The 14,113-nt window shown below is 68.0% G+C and overlaps 1 protein-coding gene across 1 annotated transcript; it reads left to right on the top strand.

Moving 5' to 3' along the window:
* The first annotated feature begins 2,710 nt into the window (after positions 1 to 2,710).
* LRP3 (LDL receptor related protein 3) lies at positions 2,711 to 14,006 on the top strand. Its single transcript, XM_041746550.1, has 7 exons — positions 2,711 to 3,095; positions 4,662 to 4,709; positions 9,060 to 9,198; positions 10,499 to 10,713; positions 11,071 to 12,190; positions 13,032 to 13,164; positions 13,359 to 14,006. Exons 1-7 carry the CDS (start codon positions 3,023 to 3,025, stop codon positions 13,941 to 13,943), a joined length of 2,313 nt encoding a protein of 770 aa, XP_041602484.1. The 5' UTR covers positions 2,711 to 3,022; the 3' UTR covers positions 13,944 to 14,006.
* Positions 14,007 to 14,113: the final 107 nt, after the last annotated feature.

Genomic DNA, 14,113 nt, shown 5'->3' with positions numbered 1-14,113 from the left:
TCCAGAAGTGGTTAGCTGGGTTGGGGCAGAGGACCAGGCCAGGGCTACATTGGGGAACCCGAGTCGGAGCCCTGTCCTGGGTGGCAGCCTCTAGGGGGCACTAAACTAGAAATGGGCACCAGGTAGCTATGATCTGGATGTGGGCAAGCAGTCGCTTTGTGCCAAAAAACTCATTAATTAAGATAAACCATGTCTTTAAAAGTTATTTTAGGGGCACTTGGGTGGCTTAGTCGGTTAAGCGGCTGCCTTCAGCTCAGGTCATGATCCCGGGATCCTGGGATCCAGCCTTGCGCTGAGCCCCGGATCGAATCAGGCTCCCTGCTCAATGGGGGGGGGGGGGGGGGGGGTCTGCTTCGCCCTCTCCCTCTGCCCCTCCCACCCGCTCACACACACACACACACTCTCTCTCTCTCTCTCTCTCTCTCTCTCTCTCTCAAATAAATGAATAAACAATCTAAAAACAAATCTTAAAAAAAAATAGAAGTTATTTAAAAAAACAAATGCAAAAAAATCCACAATGAACAAAATATCAAAAGTTTAACTACAGATAGGTGGTGGCTGTTTGTTTTCGGATCCTGAACTATCGTGTGCCATGGAAACAGTTGTTTCTAACCAGTCCGAAGTTCCCAGGTAGCTGGGCTGTCCCCCTGCCATGCGGGTTTATGAGGGTTGACAAAGGGGTGTGGACAAATGGGGCAACTTTGTGAGCTTTTATTCATCTTTGCACTTAGGTAAAAATCTGGGAGGGTATTTTGATAAATGTATATAGGGGCTCACATTTTCCCTTTTGCCTCAGGCTCCCATAGGACCCCCCACAGCCTTGCTCTCCACCACGGATTCCTCTCACAGCTTGGGAAGACACGCATCTGGAAAGCATCCTCAGGTGGAAACGCAACCGTGGACATTCCCTGCCAGTTCTGCAATTCTGCTGGACATTTTTGCCACGCATTTTTCTGCAGTCTCGTGGAAATTCTGAAGCCAGATTATTGTAGGCTGGTGCTCTTTACCATAAACGAGCCATTTATCTTGCTATTTGATTCTTAAATCATGTGCCGGGTCTCTCAAGAAGAAGTTGGCTTTTGAAAACTCATCAATGGAATTAGAAGAGAGACAACGGACACGCTCGCAGAAAAACTACAAGGTGTTCCCCCTTCGCTTCTTAAAAATTAAAACCCAGTTGGCCTGCACCGTAAGGAGTTAGTGAGTTACTGGGTCTACACCTTTCACTGATGCCATTTCAGTTCCTCTTTGCCTTCTCTCCAAAAGGGAGGGTGTGGAAGGGAGTGGGGGTAACTGGAGAGAGCTCCCAGCCTCAGCTCAGGGCAGGCTCGGGGCGCAGAGGTCAAGACCCCTGTGACTTCATTGGTGCCGGGGAAGGAGGGCTGGCCCTGCCTGACTCTAAATGGGTCCTCAGCTCTTCTCCGCGTCTGTCCCAGGTGACTGTCTCTTCTGGACCAGGCCCTCGGCTGGCACCACTCCCAAGGGGCAGCCCCAAGCCCGAAAAGCAAGCCTCGTTTCCATGCCCCAGGGCATGACCCGGGCGGTCAGGTGGGCTCAGGGGTCCCCGGAAGGGGTGAATTTCCAGAGGCCTAAGCCGTTGCCCAGTATCTTCTCGCAAGCCTGGCTCCAAGGGTGCATCTTGGGGATCCGCGGGGGCGCTGGTGGGCTGGGGGGCAAAGGAGGGGCGCGGGTTGGGGGAGGTAGGAACAGGGCGACCGGTGGGGCATGCAAGCCTGAGCCCTGCACTGCTTTGGCGGGGTCCTGCCCTCGGTACCCCCCACCCCTCTCTGCGCACAGTGGCCTGGTGGGCTCCGGGGTAGGGGGGCAGGTGGTGTACCCGGGCTGGGGGGGGCAGGTGGTGGGCCTGGGCTGGGGGGGGGGGTAGGTCGTGGCCTCGGGCTCCATGGGTGGGGGGCAGGTCGTGGGCCCGGACTCGGGGGTGGGGGGTGGTGGCAGGTGGTGCACCCGGGCTCCGTTGGGGGGGTACAGGTCGTGGGCCCGGGCTTGGGGGGTAGGTCGTGGGCTGGGGCTGGGGGGGCAGGTCGGGCTCGGGCTGGGGGGGCAGGTCCCGGGCTCAGGGTGGGGGGGCAGGTCGTGGGCTGGGGCTGGGGGGTCAGGTCGTGGGCTGGGGCTGGGGGCTAGGGCGTGGCCCGGGCTGGGGGCAGGTCGTGGGCTCGGGCTTCAGGGGGTAGGTCGTGGGCTCGGGCTGGGGGGGCAGGTCCCGGGCTCAGGGTGGGGGGGCAGGTCGTGGGCTCGGGCTCTGGGGTGAGGGTAGGTAGTGGGCCTGGGCTTGGGGGGCAGGTCGTGGGCTGGGGCTGGGGGGGTAGGTCGTGGCCTCGGGCTGGGGGGGGCAGGTTGTGGGCCCGGGCTTGGGGGGTAGGTCGTGGCCTCGGGCTGGGGGGGCAGGTCCCGGGCTCAGGGTGGGGGGGCAGGTCGCGGGCTCGGGCTGGGGGGGCAGGTCGCGGGCTGGGGAGGGGCAAGGTGGTGCGCCCGGCGGGGCTCCAGCGCGGGCTCCGGGCTCCGGGTTGCTGCGCGGAGCTGTCCAGCGCCGAGGCCCGCCCGCCCCGCCCCCGCCCCCGCCCCCCGCCCGCCGCCTCCCCCGCGCGGCCCGCGCCACTGCGGCTCGGCGGGCGCGTCACGTGGCTGTCGCGGCGCGGCCTCCGGCTCCGGCTCCGGCTCCGGCTCCGGCTCCGGGCGGGCTCCGGGCGGGCGCGAGGACCCGCAGAGCCGCCGAGCAGCGGCCGCGGCACCGGGCATGGGCGCGCGGGGGGCCCCGGGGCGCGGGCGGGCGGCGGCGGGGCGCGGGGGGCGCGGGGGCAGCGGCGGGCGGGGACCCTCCCTGGCGGCCGCCGCTGAGCCCCCGCGGGGCCCGTGACGCCGCGGCCGATGTGGCCCCGCGCGCTGCCGGCCTGCACCGCCGCACGGAGCCGCCGCCGGAGCCGCCGCGGGAGCCGGAGCCCGAGCCCGAGCCGCAGCCGCAGCCGCAGCCGCAGCCGGAGCCGCAGGCGGGGGCCGGGCCGGCATGGAGCAGCGCGCGGCCGCGGGGCCGGAGGGGGCGCCGGGCGCCCGGGCGCAGCTGGCCGTGGTCTGCCTGGGTGAGTGGGCCTCGCCCCCCGCCCTCGCCCCCCGCCCTCGCCCCCCGCCCCCTGCCCCTCCCCCCCGCCCCTCCCCCCCCCCCCCCCCCCCGGGGGCAGCGCGGGGCCCGGGCCTGGCGGGGATGCGGCCTCGGGGCTGCGGACAAAGGCGCGGCGGGCGGGTCTGCGAGCGGGGGACCCGCGGCGGGGGCGGCAGCCGGCGGGAGGCGGGAGGCGGGAGGCGGGAGGCGCTTCCCTTTGTGTCCCTTGGCCCCGGGCGGCCTGCGCAGCCCCCATGCTGGGCCCCGGGAGGGCCCGTCCGCGCTCCGTGGCCCCGTGGCAGGGAGAGGGCAGGAGAGGAGTTAAATCCTCAAGCCACATGGCCCCTCTATTTACCATGATGGAGGAGCGAGGCCCCTATCGGAGCTTGGGGTCACCAGGGGACACCCTACCCTGTCACTAGGGAAGATTCCCTCAGCTCAGTAGGTTTGCTTGAAGCTGCTGAAACGACACAGCGGGAAAGAACCCCGTCAGGGCTAAGCTGCACGCACCCTCTTCCGCAGGGAGCTCTGGGCCTTGCCTCACATGGGGGAGAGTCTAGTAAGGGCTGGGGACCCCCCTCCTGCAGAGCGCCCACTGCCCAGCCCGTTGGTGGTCACGCGCTCTGGACTCTGAGCTGCTGGGTGCTGGTGACGGGCCCTTCGGGCACCCCAAGGCCCTCCCCACCCAGATGGGGCTTGGGCTCTGCCTAGCAGAACCTGGGGGTGTTTTCAGAGGGGACATCGGCCCCTGCATCCTCACCAGGTGGGTGCTGAGCCTGCACGGATGCTCTCTGCCTCCCTTGGCATCCTTGATGTTGGGGGGAACGGGGGTACCCTGAACCCCAGGAAGTCGAGTTTGCCCATAGTCTCCTCCTGGTCCTGTAAACCCCCGCAGCAAAGCACTAGGTGAAAGCAAAGGACAAACCCCATGGAGGTGGCTACCCGATGGGGTGGGTGGCAGGAGAGTTCTTTGCGGCTCTTCTCAAGGTCAGCATGGCACAGCGGGGTGGACCTTGAATCCTGCTAACTGTGCATCCCTGTGGAATGGGGGAGTCACCTACTCCCTCCCTCCCTGGCTGCCCGTAGACCAGGTGGCTGTCAAGGCCCCTCAGAGGGATTCCTCCAAGTGGCAGGGGCCCCTCTGAAGGCAGGGCCCTTGTCCCGGCCGAACCAGAGTGGTCCCCACACGAGTCCCCGAGCTGGAGGGGGGAGACAGAAACACAGCCCTCCTACATGGGGTAAAATTCCCAGGCATGGGGAGCAGCAGGAGTGGCGGGTGCAGCCAAGCTTGTGCCCTGGCTGTCTTTGGGAGAGGGTGGTGGGTCCTGAGACCCTCGAGGGTCTTCCCCTGTGCCCCTGCCAGCAGGACCGAGTAGAGTGGAAGTCTCCAGCAGTGCTCCGGGCCGTGCCCCATGGGATGAAGGGAACCAGCCTGGAGTTTGGCTGCGATGTCCTGTGCCCATCGAGGGCCGCGGTTGGCCCAGGGCAGGTGTCTGGGCCCCCAGAGCCACTGCCCCCCACTGACTCCTCTTTGTATCTCCTGCAGTGAACATCGTTCTCACCGGGCGGCTCAGCAGCGCGGTTCCTGCCTTAGGTGAGTAGACGCTTCCTTTCCTGCCTTCCGCCCTGCTCTTCGGGTTTCGTGACCTCTAAGCACAGGCCTCTGGGACCTGTCCACCCCTGGGGTCAGCTCGCCTCTTTCAACTTCAGTCCTTGTGCATTTTTTCCTGCATCACAAAGGCGCCATTTGGCCGCGGGCAAGCTTACACCTCCCTGAGTCTCAGTTTCCTTTTCTGCAAAATGGGTGCAATAACAGGGGCTACCTCAGAGCCTGGTCATTAGAGTCAAATGGGCAGATGAGCCAAGGTGCTCAGCGTGACAATGACACACGGTGGCTTAATGCCACTAGCAAACTGTCACAGGTGCAGCGTAATTGGTGGATTGGGCTTCCGGTAGGCCGTGGGGTTCCCCGAGGCCACGAGGCACCGTGGGATGCCTGCCTGTTTTAAAGTTATACGTGGGATTTCGCTGGTAAAGGTGTGACTGAGGGGTAACACCCTACAGGGGCCACAGGGGGCCAGGCCACAGCCTTTATTGGAGTTTCCACGGGAAAGGCGAGTAGGACAGGGCACACGGTCAGGCGTGGCCAGAGTGAATAGTTCTGGCTGGCTTGGGGCTACAGGGTGGTCTCCGGTTGCCTGGTACCGGCCCTGGGATGACCCAGGGTGGCGGAAATACTGGCTTGGCCTGCGGATTAGAGAAGAAGGTGGCCCAGCCTGGGTTCCGCTGGTCCGTCCGAGCAAGCCCCGGTCCAGGCAAGCTGGTGTGCAGGAGAGATTAACTGCGTGGCTGATGTCTCGGCCTTGAGACTCGTGGCTGCCCACGGGATCGAGGAAACACAGTTGGAACACCCCATTCCTCCTGCTGTCAGAGCGGGTCCAAGCATCCACAGGCCGTCTCCGTGCTCGGGCCCCGTGCCAGGCACATGGAAGGCTGGCAGGAGTGGGAGGGGTGACCGAGGCCGTCAAGAGTGTCGGTGCTTCGCTGAGGGCACTGCCACGGGGAAGCCCCAGCCCTCCTGGCCCTGGGGCCCCCGGGAGACATCTGAGAAGGGCCTCAGGGAGCTGGGGAGAATGTGGGGTCTCCAGGGTGGGGGGCCTGTGACTTGTGTGCTGTCTGCTGTGCTGCCCACGGGCCTGGGGTCTCTAATTCTGCTCAGGACCTCGTAGCAGAAAGCCGCAGAGGCTGGCTCAGGGAGAGGGTCCTCTGCTGGCCACGGTCATGGGAGGGGGAGGCCCTGGGCCCACAGAGGACGGGCTTCTCCCGTGTGGCTCCTCAGGCTCCCCCCCACCCCACGATTGTCCCTGCACATCAACTCCTCCAGCCTCCTCTGCTGACGTAGCTGGCCCAGGGCCCCGACTTACTCAGCACCAAGCCCTCCCCAGCGCTGCCTGGTGTCCTGGCCCCACGGCCACCTGCCCCGTGTCCCCATCCCAGTTTCCTGGAGGAGACTGGCCCCGCTGGGGCCAGGGTCTGTCTGTGGCCGTGGAAGGGAGTGGGCGGGAGGGGGCACGGGAGTGTCAGGCCTTACGGATGGGAGCCCCCCGCAAGCCCTCCTGCGGCTGTGGTGGGTGTCTGCTGCATGCCTGTGTCCCAGGTTTAGAAGGTGATGCTTTAGGGACGAGCCTCACTCATAGGGAGGGGAAGACAGCCATGCTCTTAGCCAGCATCCCCGTTGTTCGTAGCAGGGCCCACGTGGCCCAGCTTCGCCGCCGTTCACATGGCGGTGCAGGTGGAGGTCGGGGGCCTAGCTCTCCTGGAGTCTAGCTCTACCCCCTGGCATTGCCAAGGGGAATGGAGCCCGGCTTCCGGCGGCCTGGGGTGACCGCTCAGACACCCCTGATGGCCCGGCTGATGGGCTGGAGACGTCACAGGGGTCTGCCTCCCAACCCCTGGACTGGGGCCGATGCCCCACGTCCCACACCCCAGACTCGGGGCTCGGCCGTGTGGCTGCTGTGACGCCAGCGCCCGTGAGCCTGGACAGGGCCTTGAGGCTGCTTCCCCCTCCCCCGGCAGCCTCCCCCGAGGGCTGGGGAGGTGGGGGGGGCTCCTGGCTCCCTGTCCTGTAGTTCCAGCCGGCAGGTTATCTAGACTATTGATTGCTCTGGAAACCGGATCTGCAAACTGTGCTCCACCAGGCCTTGCTCATGCTTCCTCGGGAGTATTTTGTGACTCTCTGGACCAGGAAGGAAGGGCGCTCGCTGGTCTGAAAGTGCTCGGTCATCCTCGGCCCCCTGGAGCAGGCCACCTCGGCCCGAGGGCAAGCAGCCTTCTGCTGGAGGGAACACAGGTCCCCCCTGGCCAAAGCCCCCAAACACCCCCAAACCCTATCCTGCAGACACACAGCCCCCCCGGCACCCTCCCCGGCCGCCCATCGCCACACACCCTGTCAGAGCCTCACTCCGCAGGGCGTCCCCCCCCTCGCCCCCCCCCCAGGAATGCCTGCCTAGGACGCCTCTTTCCTCGGATTTCCTGAGCATCCTCTGAGACCAGCAGCACCCACAGACTCCATTTTACTGAGGGACCCGGTGACCCACCGAAAGTGGAGCGGGGGGCCTGGCAGTGCGGGCCCCGGGACCTGGGAGGCCTCTCCCCACCTGCGCCGGATCCCGGGGTGGGGGGGCGAGGCTGCCCTCACAGACAGGCCTGGGGCTGGTCGCCTGAGCTGCTGACACCACCGGGCTCAAGGCTGGAGCTCCCAGCAGCCCGCATGGACCCTGCCCTCTTTCCTGCTCCCCGTGCACTCGGGCTGCAGAGAGCATGACCTCCGCGCCCCCGCTTTGGGGAAGAGCAAACTGCGTGCTGTCGCTGCCCCTCTGGGGGAACTTCGGGGGCAGCCCTGGGGATTGCTCAGGGGGAGGCTGTTTGGGGGCACACGGTGTCAGGGGCTTTGTGGGGACGTCAGGCATCTGCTCCTGACTTGGCTGCTGGTCCGAGAGCCAGGCTGCCTGGCCCTGGAAAGTGGGGCGGGACGTAGGTCTAGAAGAGTATCCGGCTGGGGCAGGCGATGCCTGCAGGATTCGCGGGGGAGGAACCTGCCTTTCTGAGTGTTTGGTCTCCCTGAGGAAGGCCTCCCGGCCAGGGGAGGTGTGACAGGCCCTGCTTTGCCCTGGGCCCTGTCCTAGGGTCTCAGGGGCCAGGGCAACAAAGGGTGGCTCCTGCCCTGGCTGCCGGAGTCTCCTGACTCGGGGTTGACCGTGTGCTTTGGAGATTTGATGTGGGAGGGAGGATGCACCCCGGCCGGCCGTGCTAGGCTCTTCCTGCCTGTGAACCCCCAGCACCATCCAGCACCATCCAGCAGGAGAAGCCTCTTCTGGGTTTCAGACCTTACAACTTGCAGGTCCCGGGTCAGCACTGAGGGTCCCTGTGAGGTCCACCAAGCCAGTGGCCTCACGTGTCAGAGGGAAGGGGCTCTTGTCCTTCCTCTGCTGGGTGCTCTTATTGCTCCTGTTTCAGGGGTGAGAGATCTGAAATCCCCGGGCTGGCCCTCCAGGCCACATTGGGTGCCGGGCAGAGAAGCCTGGCTGGTGCCTTGCTGACCAGGGACCCTTGGAGGCTCTGATGGCAGTTCGAGGGTGGCCAGGCTTGTTTTAGGGTCAAGTGTGGGTGTTTCTTTTCTAGTCCTTTGCTGCTTTCGTGAGCTGTGGGTGGGGGTTTTCACGGCCCTGGTAGTCACAGTGTTGAATCACCTGGACCTCCCTGGTCACCGCGGCGCTGAGTCCTAAGAGCACGGGAGGCAGCTGGAGGACTTCACTCTCCTTTCTGCAGCTGTGCAGTGTGGGGTCCCAGGGAGTCTTGTTGAGAGCCAGCAGAGGGACCCTGGCTTCTGGGGGCAAGGTGGAAGGTGCCAGGCAGTGGGAGAGTGAGGAGGGGGTGTCACTGGCCTCAGTTTCTCCATCTGTATAACAGACCCTGCCTTTGCCACAGGCTGTTGTGAGGATCTGATGAGGCAGCGTGGTGAAGGGCTGCAGGGGCAGGGAGGGGCGGGTGGGGTCCAGGGCAGAGGCCTTGCCTGGGCCAGGAAGGCCTAGGGCTGCAGAATTCTCCACTGAGTTGAGGCCCTGAGGCCAAGAGGCTGCCCCTTGGAGGTGCCAAGGGGACTGCTGGTGGGCTCATTCCCAGCCCTGCCGGGAATGGGGGTAAGACCTACGCTCTGGTGCACCCAGTGGGGTTGGGGACCAAGGTTGCCCCGAGTCCTGCTGGGTCCTTGGCCCCCCATGCACACGCCCATGAAGTCTTGAGTCTGGCCATGGCCACCCTTGTCTGGCCTTGATCCCACCCCGGGGAAGGCTTGCACTCAGGCCACGGGGGGCTCGCGTGCACCCCGCACCTCACTTCCCACCCAAAGGGAAGGCCAGCACGTCTCAGGCTCCTCTCCCGACAGCTGCCTGCAGCGGGAAGCTAGAGCAGCACACAGAGCGGCGCGGTGTCATCTACAGCCCGGCCTGGCCCCTCAACTACCCTCCGGGAACCAACTGCAGCTGGTACATCCAGGGTGACCGTGGGGACATGATCACCATCAGGTAAGGGGACCCAGGGCGTCAGAAGGAAACTCCGTGGGCCTGCACATGCGGCATAAGTGTGTGTGAGTGTGCATGTGAAATGGTGCATGTGCGTGAGTGCGTGTGTGAGCAGGTGCAGAGGGCACGTGTGTGAGCACGTGCATGTGCATGAGCACATGTATGAAGAGGTACAGAGGGCAGATGTGTAAGTACGTGTGTGTCTGTGTGTGCACATGTGTGAGCATGTGAGTGTGCCCAGCTCCCCAGGTGTCTGCGGGCCCCTGTGGCTGGCTGCCCCTCCTGCTGCACCTCCCCTGTGTCAGCTTCTCTCGTGGGCCCTGGGGGCCGTGGTTGACCTCAGCCCACCAGGGGGAGGAGCCCTGGGGACTGGTGGGGGTGCTCCAGGCAGCTCCGAGGTGGTGGAGGTGTTTTCTCCGTCCTGATGGGGGGGGGGCTTGGGGGGGTAGGGACCAGGCCCATTGGAGGCCAGAGCAGGGCTTCCCGGGGGGCCTCAGGAAGAGCCCACGCAGGAGCCTAGGGCAGAGGGAGCTGAGGTGGCCAGATAGTGGAGCTGAGTCTGGAACCGCTGGCCGGGGGTGGCCGGGGGGTACCTGGCCTGGACGCCACTGTCCTACATGCCAAAGCCTAGAACACTCAGGTAGTCCTGGCTCCAAACCACAGGGACATGATGGGCACCAGCAGGGTCTGTCCTGGTGTCTCTGCCCGTTTCCCTGTGGCCACAGGGCCGTGGCTCTCAGGCCCGCTCTCTTCAAAGACTCCACTCTTGCCGGCCACTTCTGGTCTACTCCCTGGTCCTGTGGCCTGCTGGCCCCACAGCCTGGGCCTGGCGGGCCCAGCATCCATTTCTCCCCAGGTGACAAGCTGTCACCCAGCTGCAGGCTTGGCCAGCCCCGGGCGCGTGTACTCCCTCAGCCTGTGAGCCCGTGCTGGGTCTCTCCCAGCACACTCCGCGTGGGAGGGATCTGGACCCCCGGGGCTTGCCCTTCAAGGGGGAGTGGGGGGGGGGAAGGAATTGCCCCTGCTGGAGCTTCTGACCCCCCCTCCACTTTGGCTTTGGGGCGGGCGCTGCGTGCGCCGATGGAGGGCAGGAAGGGACCAGGTGAGGCCTTCGCAGGGCTTCGACGGGGCTGTCCAGTTGCTCCGGTTCTTCATGTGGCAGCAGGGGTCCCCCTGAGGGGCCTGGAGTGGAGGAGTGAGGGGCCCCCGGGGCCGGCCACCCTTGCCACGCACGAGCCCGGGTCCGCGGGCTCCCTGCCCGCCTGCCCACAGCCGCCGTCCTCGTTCCCCTCTGCCCCCGCAGCTTCCGCAACTTCGATGTGGAGGAGTCCCACCAGTGCTCCCTGGACTGGCTCATGCTGGGCCCAGCGGCGTCGCCCCGCCAGGAGGCCTTCCGGCTCTGCGGCTCGGCCATCCCCCCTGCCTTCATCTCCGCCCGGGACCACGTCTGGATCTTCTTCCACTCGGACGCCTCCAGCTCGGGCCAGGCCCAGGGCTTCCGTCTGTCCTACATCCGAGGTGAGGCGGGCAGCGGGGTGGGCAGGGCAGCAGGGCCCCGGGCAGCGCCCTCTCCTGGTCTCCCCCAGCAGCCCCGAGGGTCGGGGGGCCTGGGATGGGTCAGGTGGCCGCCTCAGGCTCACTGACCCCACTTCCCAGACTTGGCTAGAGCAGGCGGCTCGCCCCTCGCCCTTGGCTCAAGTCAGGGACAATCCCACCCCAGCATTTGAGGGGTGGCTGCCCCAGGGGTGGCCACAGAGAGGCCCCGCAGAGGCCGGGCAGGGACAGGGGGGCCACCCTGCCTGCTCCTGGCCCGGGTGTGCCCCGGAGGGAGGCTGGGCTCCCCCTGAGCATCCCCCTGCCCTTCTCCATGCCCAGGGAAGCTGGGCCAGGCGTCCTGCCAGGCCGACGAGTTCCGCTGCGACAACGGCAAGTGCCTGCCGGGCCCGTGGCAGTGCAACACCGTGGACGAGTGCGGCGACGGCTCGGACGAGGGCAACTGCTCGGCGCCCGCGTCCGAGCCTCCGGGCAGCCTGTGCCCCGGGGGCACCTTCCCCTGCAGCGGGGCCCGCTCCACGCGCTGCCTGCCGGCCGAGCGGCGCTGCGACGGCTCGCAGGACTGCGGGGACGGCTCGGACGAGGCGGGCTGCCCCGACCTGGCGTGCGGCCGGCGGCTGGGCAGCTTCTACGGCTCCTTCGCGTCCCCGGACCTGTTCGGCGCGGCGCGCGGGCCGTCGGACCTGCACTGCACGTGGCTGGTGGACACGCAGGACCCGCGGCGCGTGCTGCTGCAGCTGGAGCTGCGCCTGGGCTACGACGACTACGTGCAGGTGTACGAGGGCCTGGGCGAGCGCGGCGACCGCCTGCTGCAGACCCTGTCCTACCGCAGCAACCACCGGCCCGTGAGCCTGGAGGCCGCGCAGGGCCGCCTCACCGTGGCCTACCACGCGCGCGCCCGCAGCGCCGGCCACGGCTTCAACGCCACCTACCAGGTGAAGGGCTACTGCCTCCCGTGGGAGCAGCCGTGCGGCGGCGGCGGCGGCGGCGGGGCGGCGGGCGACGCGGGCGAGCAGGGCTGCTTCTCGGAGCCGCAGCGCTGCGACGGCTGGTGGCACTGCGCCAGCGGCCGCGACGAGCAGGGCTGCCCCGCCTGCCCGCCCGACCAGTACCCCTGCGAGGGGGGCAGCGGCCTGTGCTACGCGCCCGCCGACCGCTGCAACAACCAGAAGAGCTGCCCCGACGGCGCCGACGAGAAGAACTGCTTCTCCTGCCAGCCGGGCACCTTCCACTGCGGCACCAACCTGTGCATCTTCGAGACGTGGCGCTGCGACGGCCAGGAGGACTGCCAGGACGGCAGCGACGAGCACGGCTGCCTGGCGGCGGTGCCGCGCAAGGTCATCACGGCGGCGCTCATCGGCAGCCTGGTGTGCGGCCTGCTGCTCGTCATCGCGCTGGGCTGCGCCTTCAAGCTCTACTCGCTGCGCACCCAGGAGTACAGGTGGGCGGGGCGCCGGGTCGGGGCCGCGGCTCCCCCTAACCACGCCCCCCCGGCCCGGGCGCGCCGGGGCTCAGGCCGTGCACGCGTGCGCCTCCCCGCGTGTCCCGGGAGGTCGCGGCGGAGGGAAGGGGCGGGGCCTGGGGAGCCTGGGGGCGGGGCTGGGAGACGCCGGGGCGGGGCCTGTGGGGGCTGGGGCGGGGCCTGGGAGACGCCGGGGCGGGGCCTGTGGGGGCTGGGGGCGGGGCCTGCAGGGGAGCCTGGGGGCGGAGCGGGCTAGGCGGCTAGGGGAAGGGGCCTGGGGCCTGGGAGAAACCTGGGGGCTGGAGCGGGTCCTGCAGGGGAGCCTAGGGCGGGTCCTGCAGGGGACTGGGGGCTGGGCGGGGCCTGCTGGGCTGGAGGCGGGGCCTGCGGGGCGGGGCCTGCGGGGAGTCGAGGGAAGGGGCGGGGTCTGCCGGTAGCTGGAGGCGGGGCCTGCGGGGACCTGGGGGCGGGGCCTGGGGGCTAGGAGGCGGGGCCTGGGAGAAGCCTGGGGGCGGGTCCTGCGGGGGACTGGGGGCTGGGCGGGGCCTGCTGGGCTGGAGGCAGGGACTGCGGGGCGGGGCCTGGGGCTAGGGGGCGGGGCCTGCGTGGAGCCTAGGGGAGGGGCGGGGCCAGCCGGTGGCTGGAGGCGGGCCTGCGGGGGGCTGGGGGCGGGGCCTGGGAGAAGCCTGGGGGCGGGGCGGGGCCTGCGCGGAGCCTAGGGGCGGGGCGGGGCGGGGCGGGGCGGGGCGGGCCTGGGGCAGGCCCTGTGCGGTCCCCGCCAGCCCTGCCATGCTGCCTTCCCGGGTCCCGCTGCCTTCAGGGCCTTCGAGACCCAGATGACGCGCCTGGAGGCGGAGTTTGTGCGGCGGGAGGCACCCCCGTCCTACGGGCAGCTCATCGCACAGGGCCTCATCCCGCCGGTGGAGGACTTCCCCGTCTACAGTGCATCCCAGGTGAGCGCCAGGGGCCGAGACCCCCGCCCCGGGCTCCCGCGTGGACCTAGCACCGGGTCAGACGGTGCACGGGCCAAGGGCCGAGGGAGCGGAGGAGAGGCCCCGGCAGGTGCGGTGGGGGGCGCGGCCAGGCTGGGGGAACAGGTTGGCGGGTGGGGGGTGCTGAGCCCCGCCCCGCGGCTCCCGGTCCGCAGGCCTCGGTGCTACAGAACCTCCGCACGGCCATGCGGCGACAGATGCGCCGCCACGCCTCCCGCCGCGGGCCCTCCCGCCGCCGCCTGGGCCGCCTCTGGAACCGGCTGTTTCACCGGCCGCGGGCGCCGCGGGGACAGATCCCTCTGCTGACGGCCGCTCGCACCTCTCAGACGGTGCTGGGCGACGGGCTCCTCCAGCCTGCGCCAGGGACCAGCCCGGACGCCGCGGCCCCCCCTACGGACTCGGGCAGCCCCGCGGCAGCCGCGGATGGGCCCCCCAGCGCCCCGGGCCGGGCGCCAGAAGTGGGATCTGCCGGGCCGCCCCCCTCGGGCCTGCGGGACCCGGGCTGCAGGCGGGGGGACAAGGACAGAAAAGCCTGCAGGGACCCTCCCGGGGACAGCCCGGCCCCCGCGGACATGCCTCGGGAGCCCTGCTCGGCCCAGGACCCTCAGCCCGCGGCTCCCACTGCCAGCAGCACCCTGGGCCCCCACGCACCAGAGCCACTGGGTGTCTGCAGGAGCCCCCCGCCACCCTGCTCCCCAACGTTGGAGGCCAGCGACGATGAGGCCCTGCTGGTCTGCTGACCCGCCGGCCGTGCTGGTGACCGCCACAGCCCCGCTTTGTAACCAGGGAATACACAGTCGTTTCTACCCTGCCTCCGCGTCCTTCTTTCCTCCGAGAGGCTGCCCCGAAGCCCCTCCGGCTTGCTGCACCGCACCCCCAGCCCTGGTGGGCACGGCGGGCGCGGGCTGTC

This window comes from Vulpes lagopus, chromosome 2, assembly GCF_018345385.1.
Source record: "Vulpes lagopus strain Blue_001 chromosome 2, ASM1834538v1, whole genome shotgun sequence".
NCBI classification, from domain to species: domain Eukaryota; kingdom Metazoa; phylum Chordata; class Mammalia; order Carnivora; family Canidae; genus Vulpes; species Vulpes lagopus.
Note: the sequence above shows the minus strand (reverse complement) of the source record. Positions and strands in the feature narration are given on the sequence as shown.

Bases quoted from the DNA above. Each gene is read 5' to 3' on its own strand.
- LRP3 (XM_041746550.1), top strand. From the start codon at position 3,023: ATGGAGCAGCGCGCGGCCGCGGGGCCGGAGGGGGCGCCGGGCGCCCGG. The intron at 10,714-11,070 runs GTGAGGCGGGCA...CTCCATGCCCAG, and splicing joins CCGTCTGTCCTACATCCGAG to GGAAGCTGGGCCAGGCGTCC. The intron at 13,165-13,358 runs GTGAGCGCCAGG...CCCGGTCCGCAG, and splicing joins CCGTCTACAGTGCATCCCAG to GCCTCGGTGCTACAGAACCT.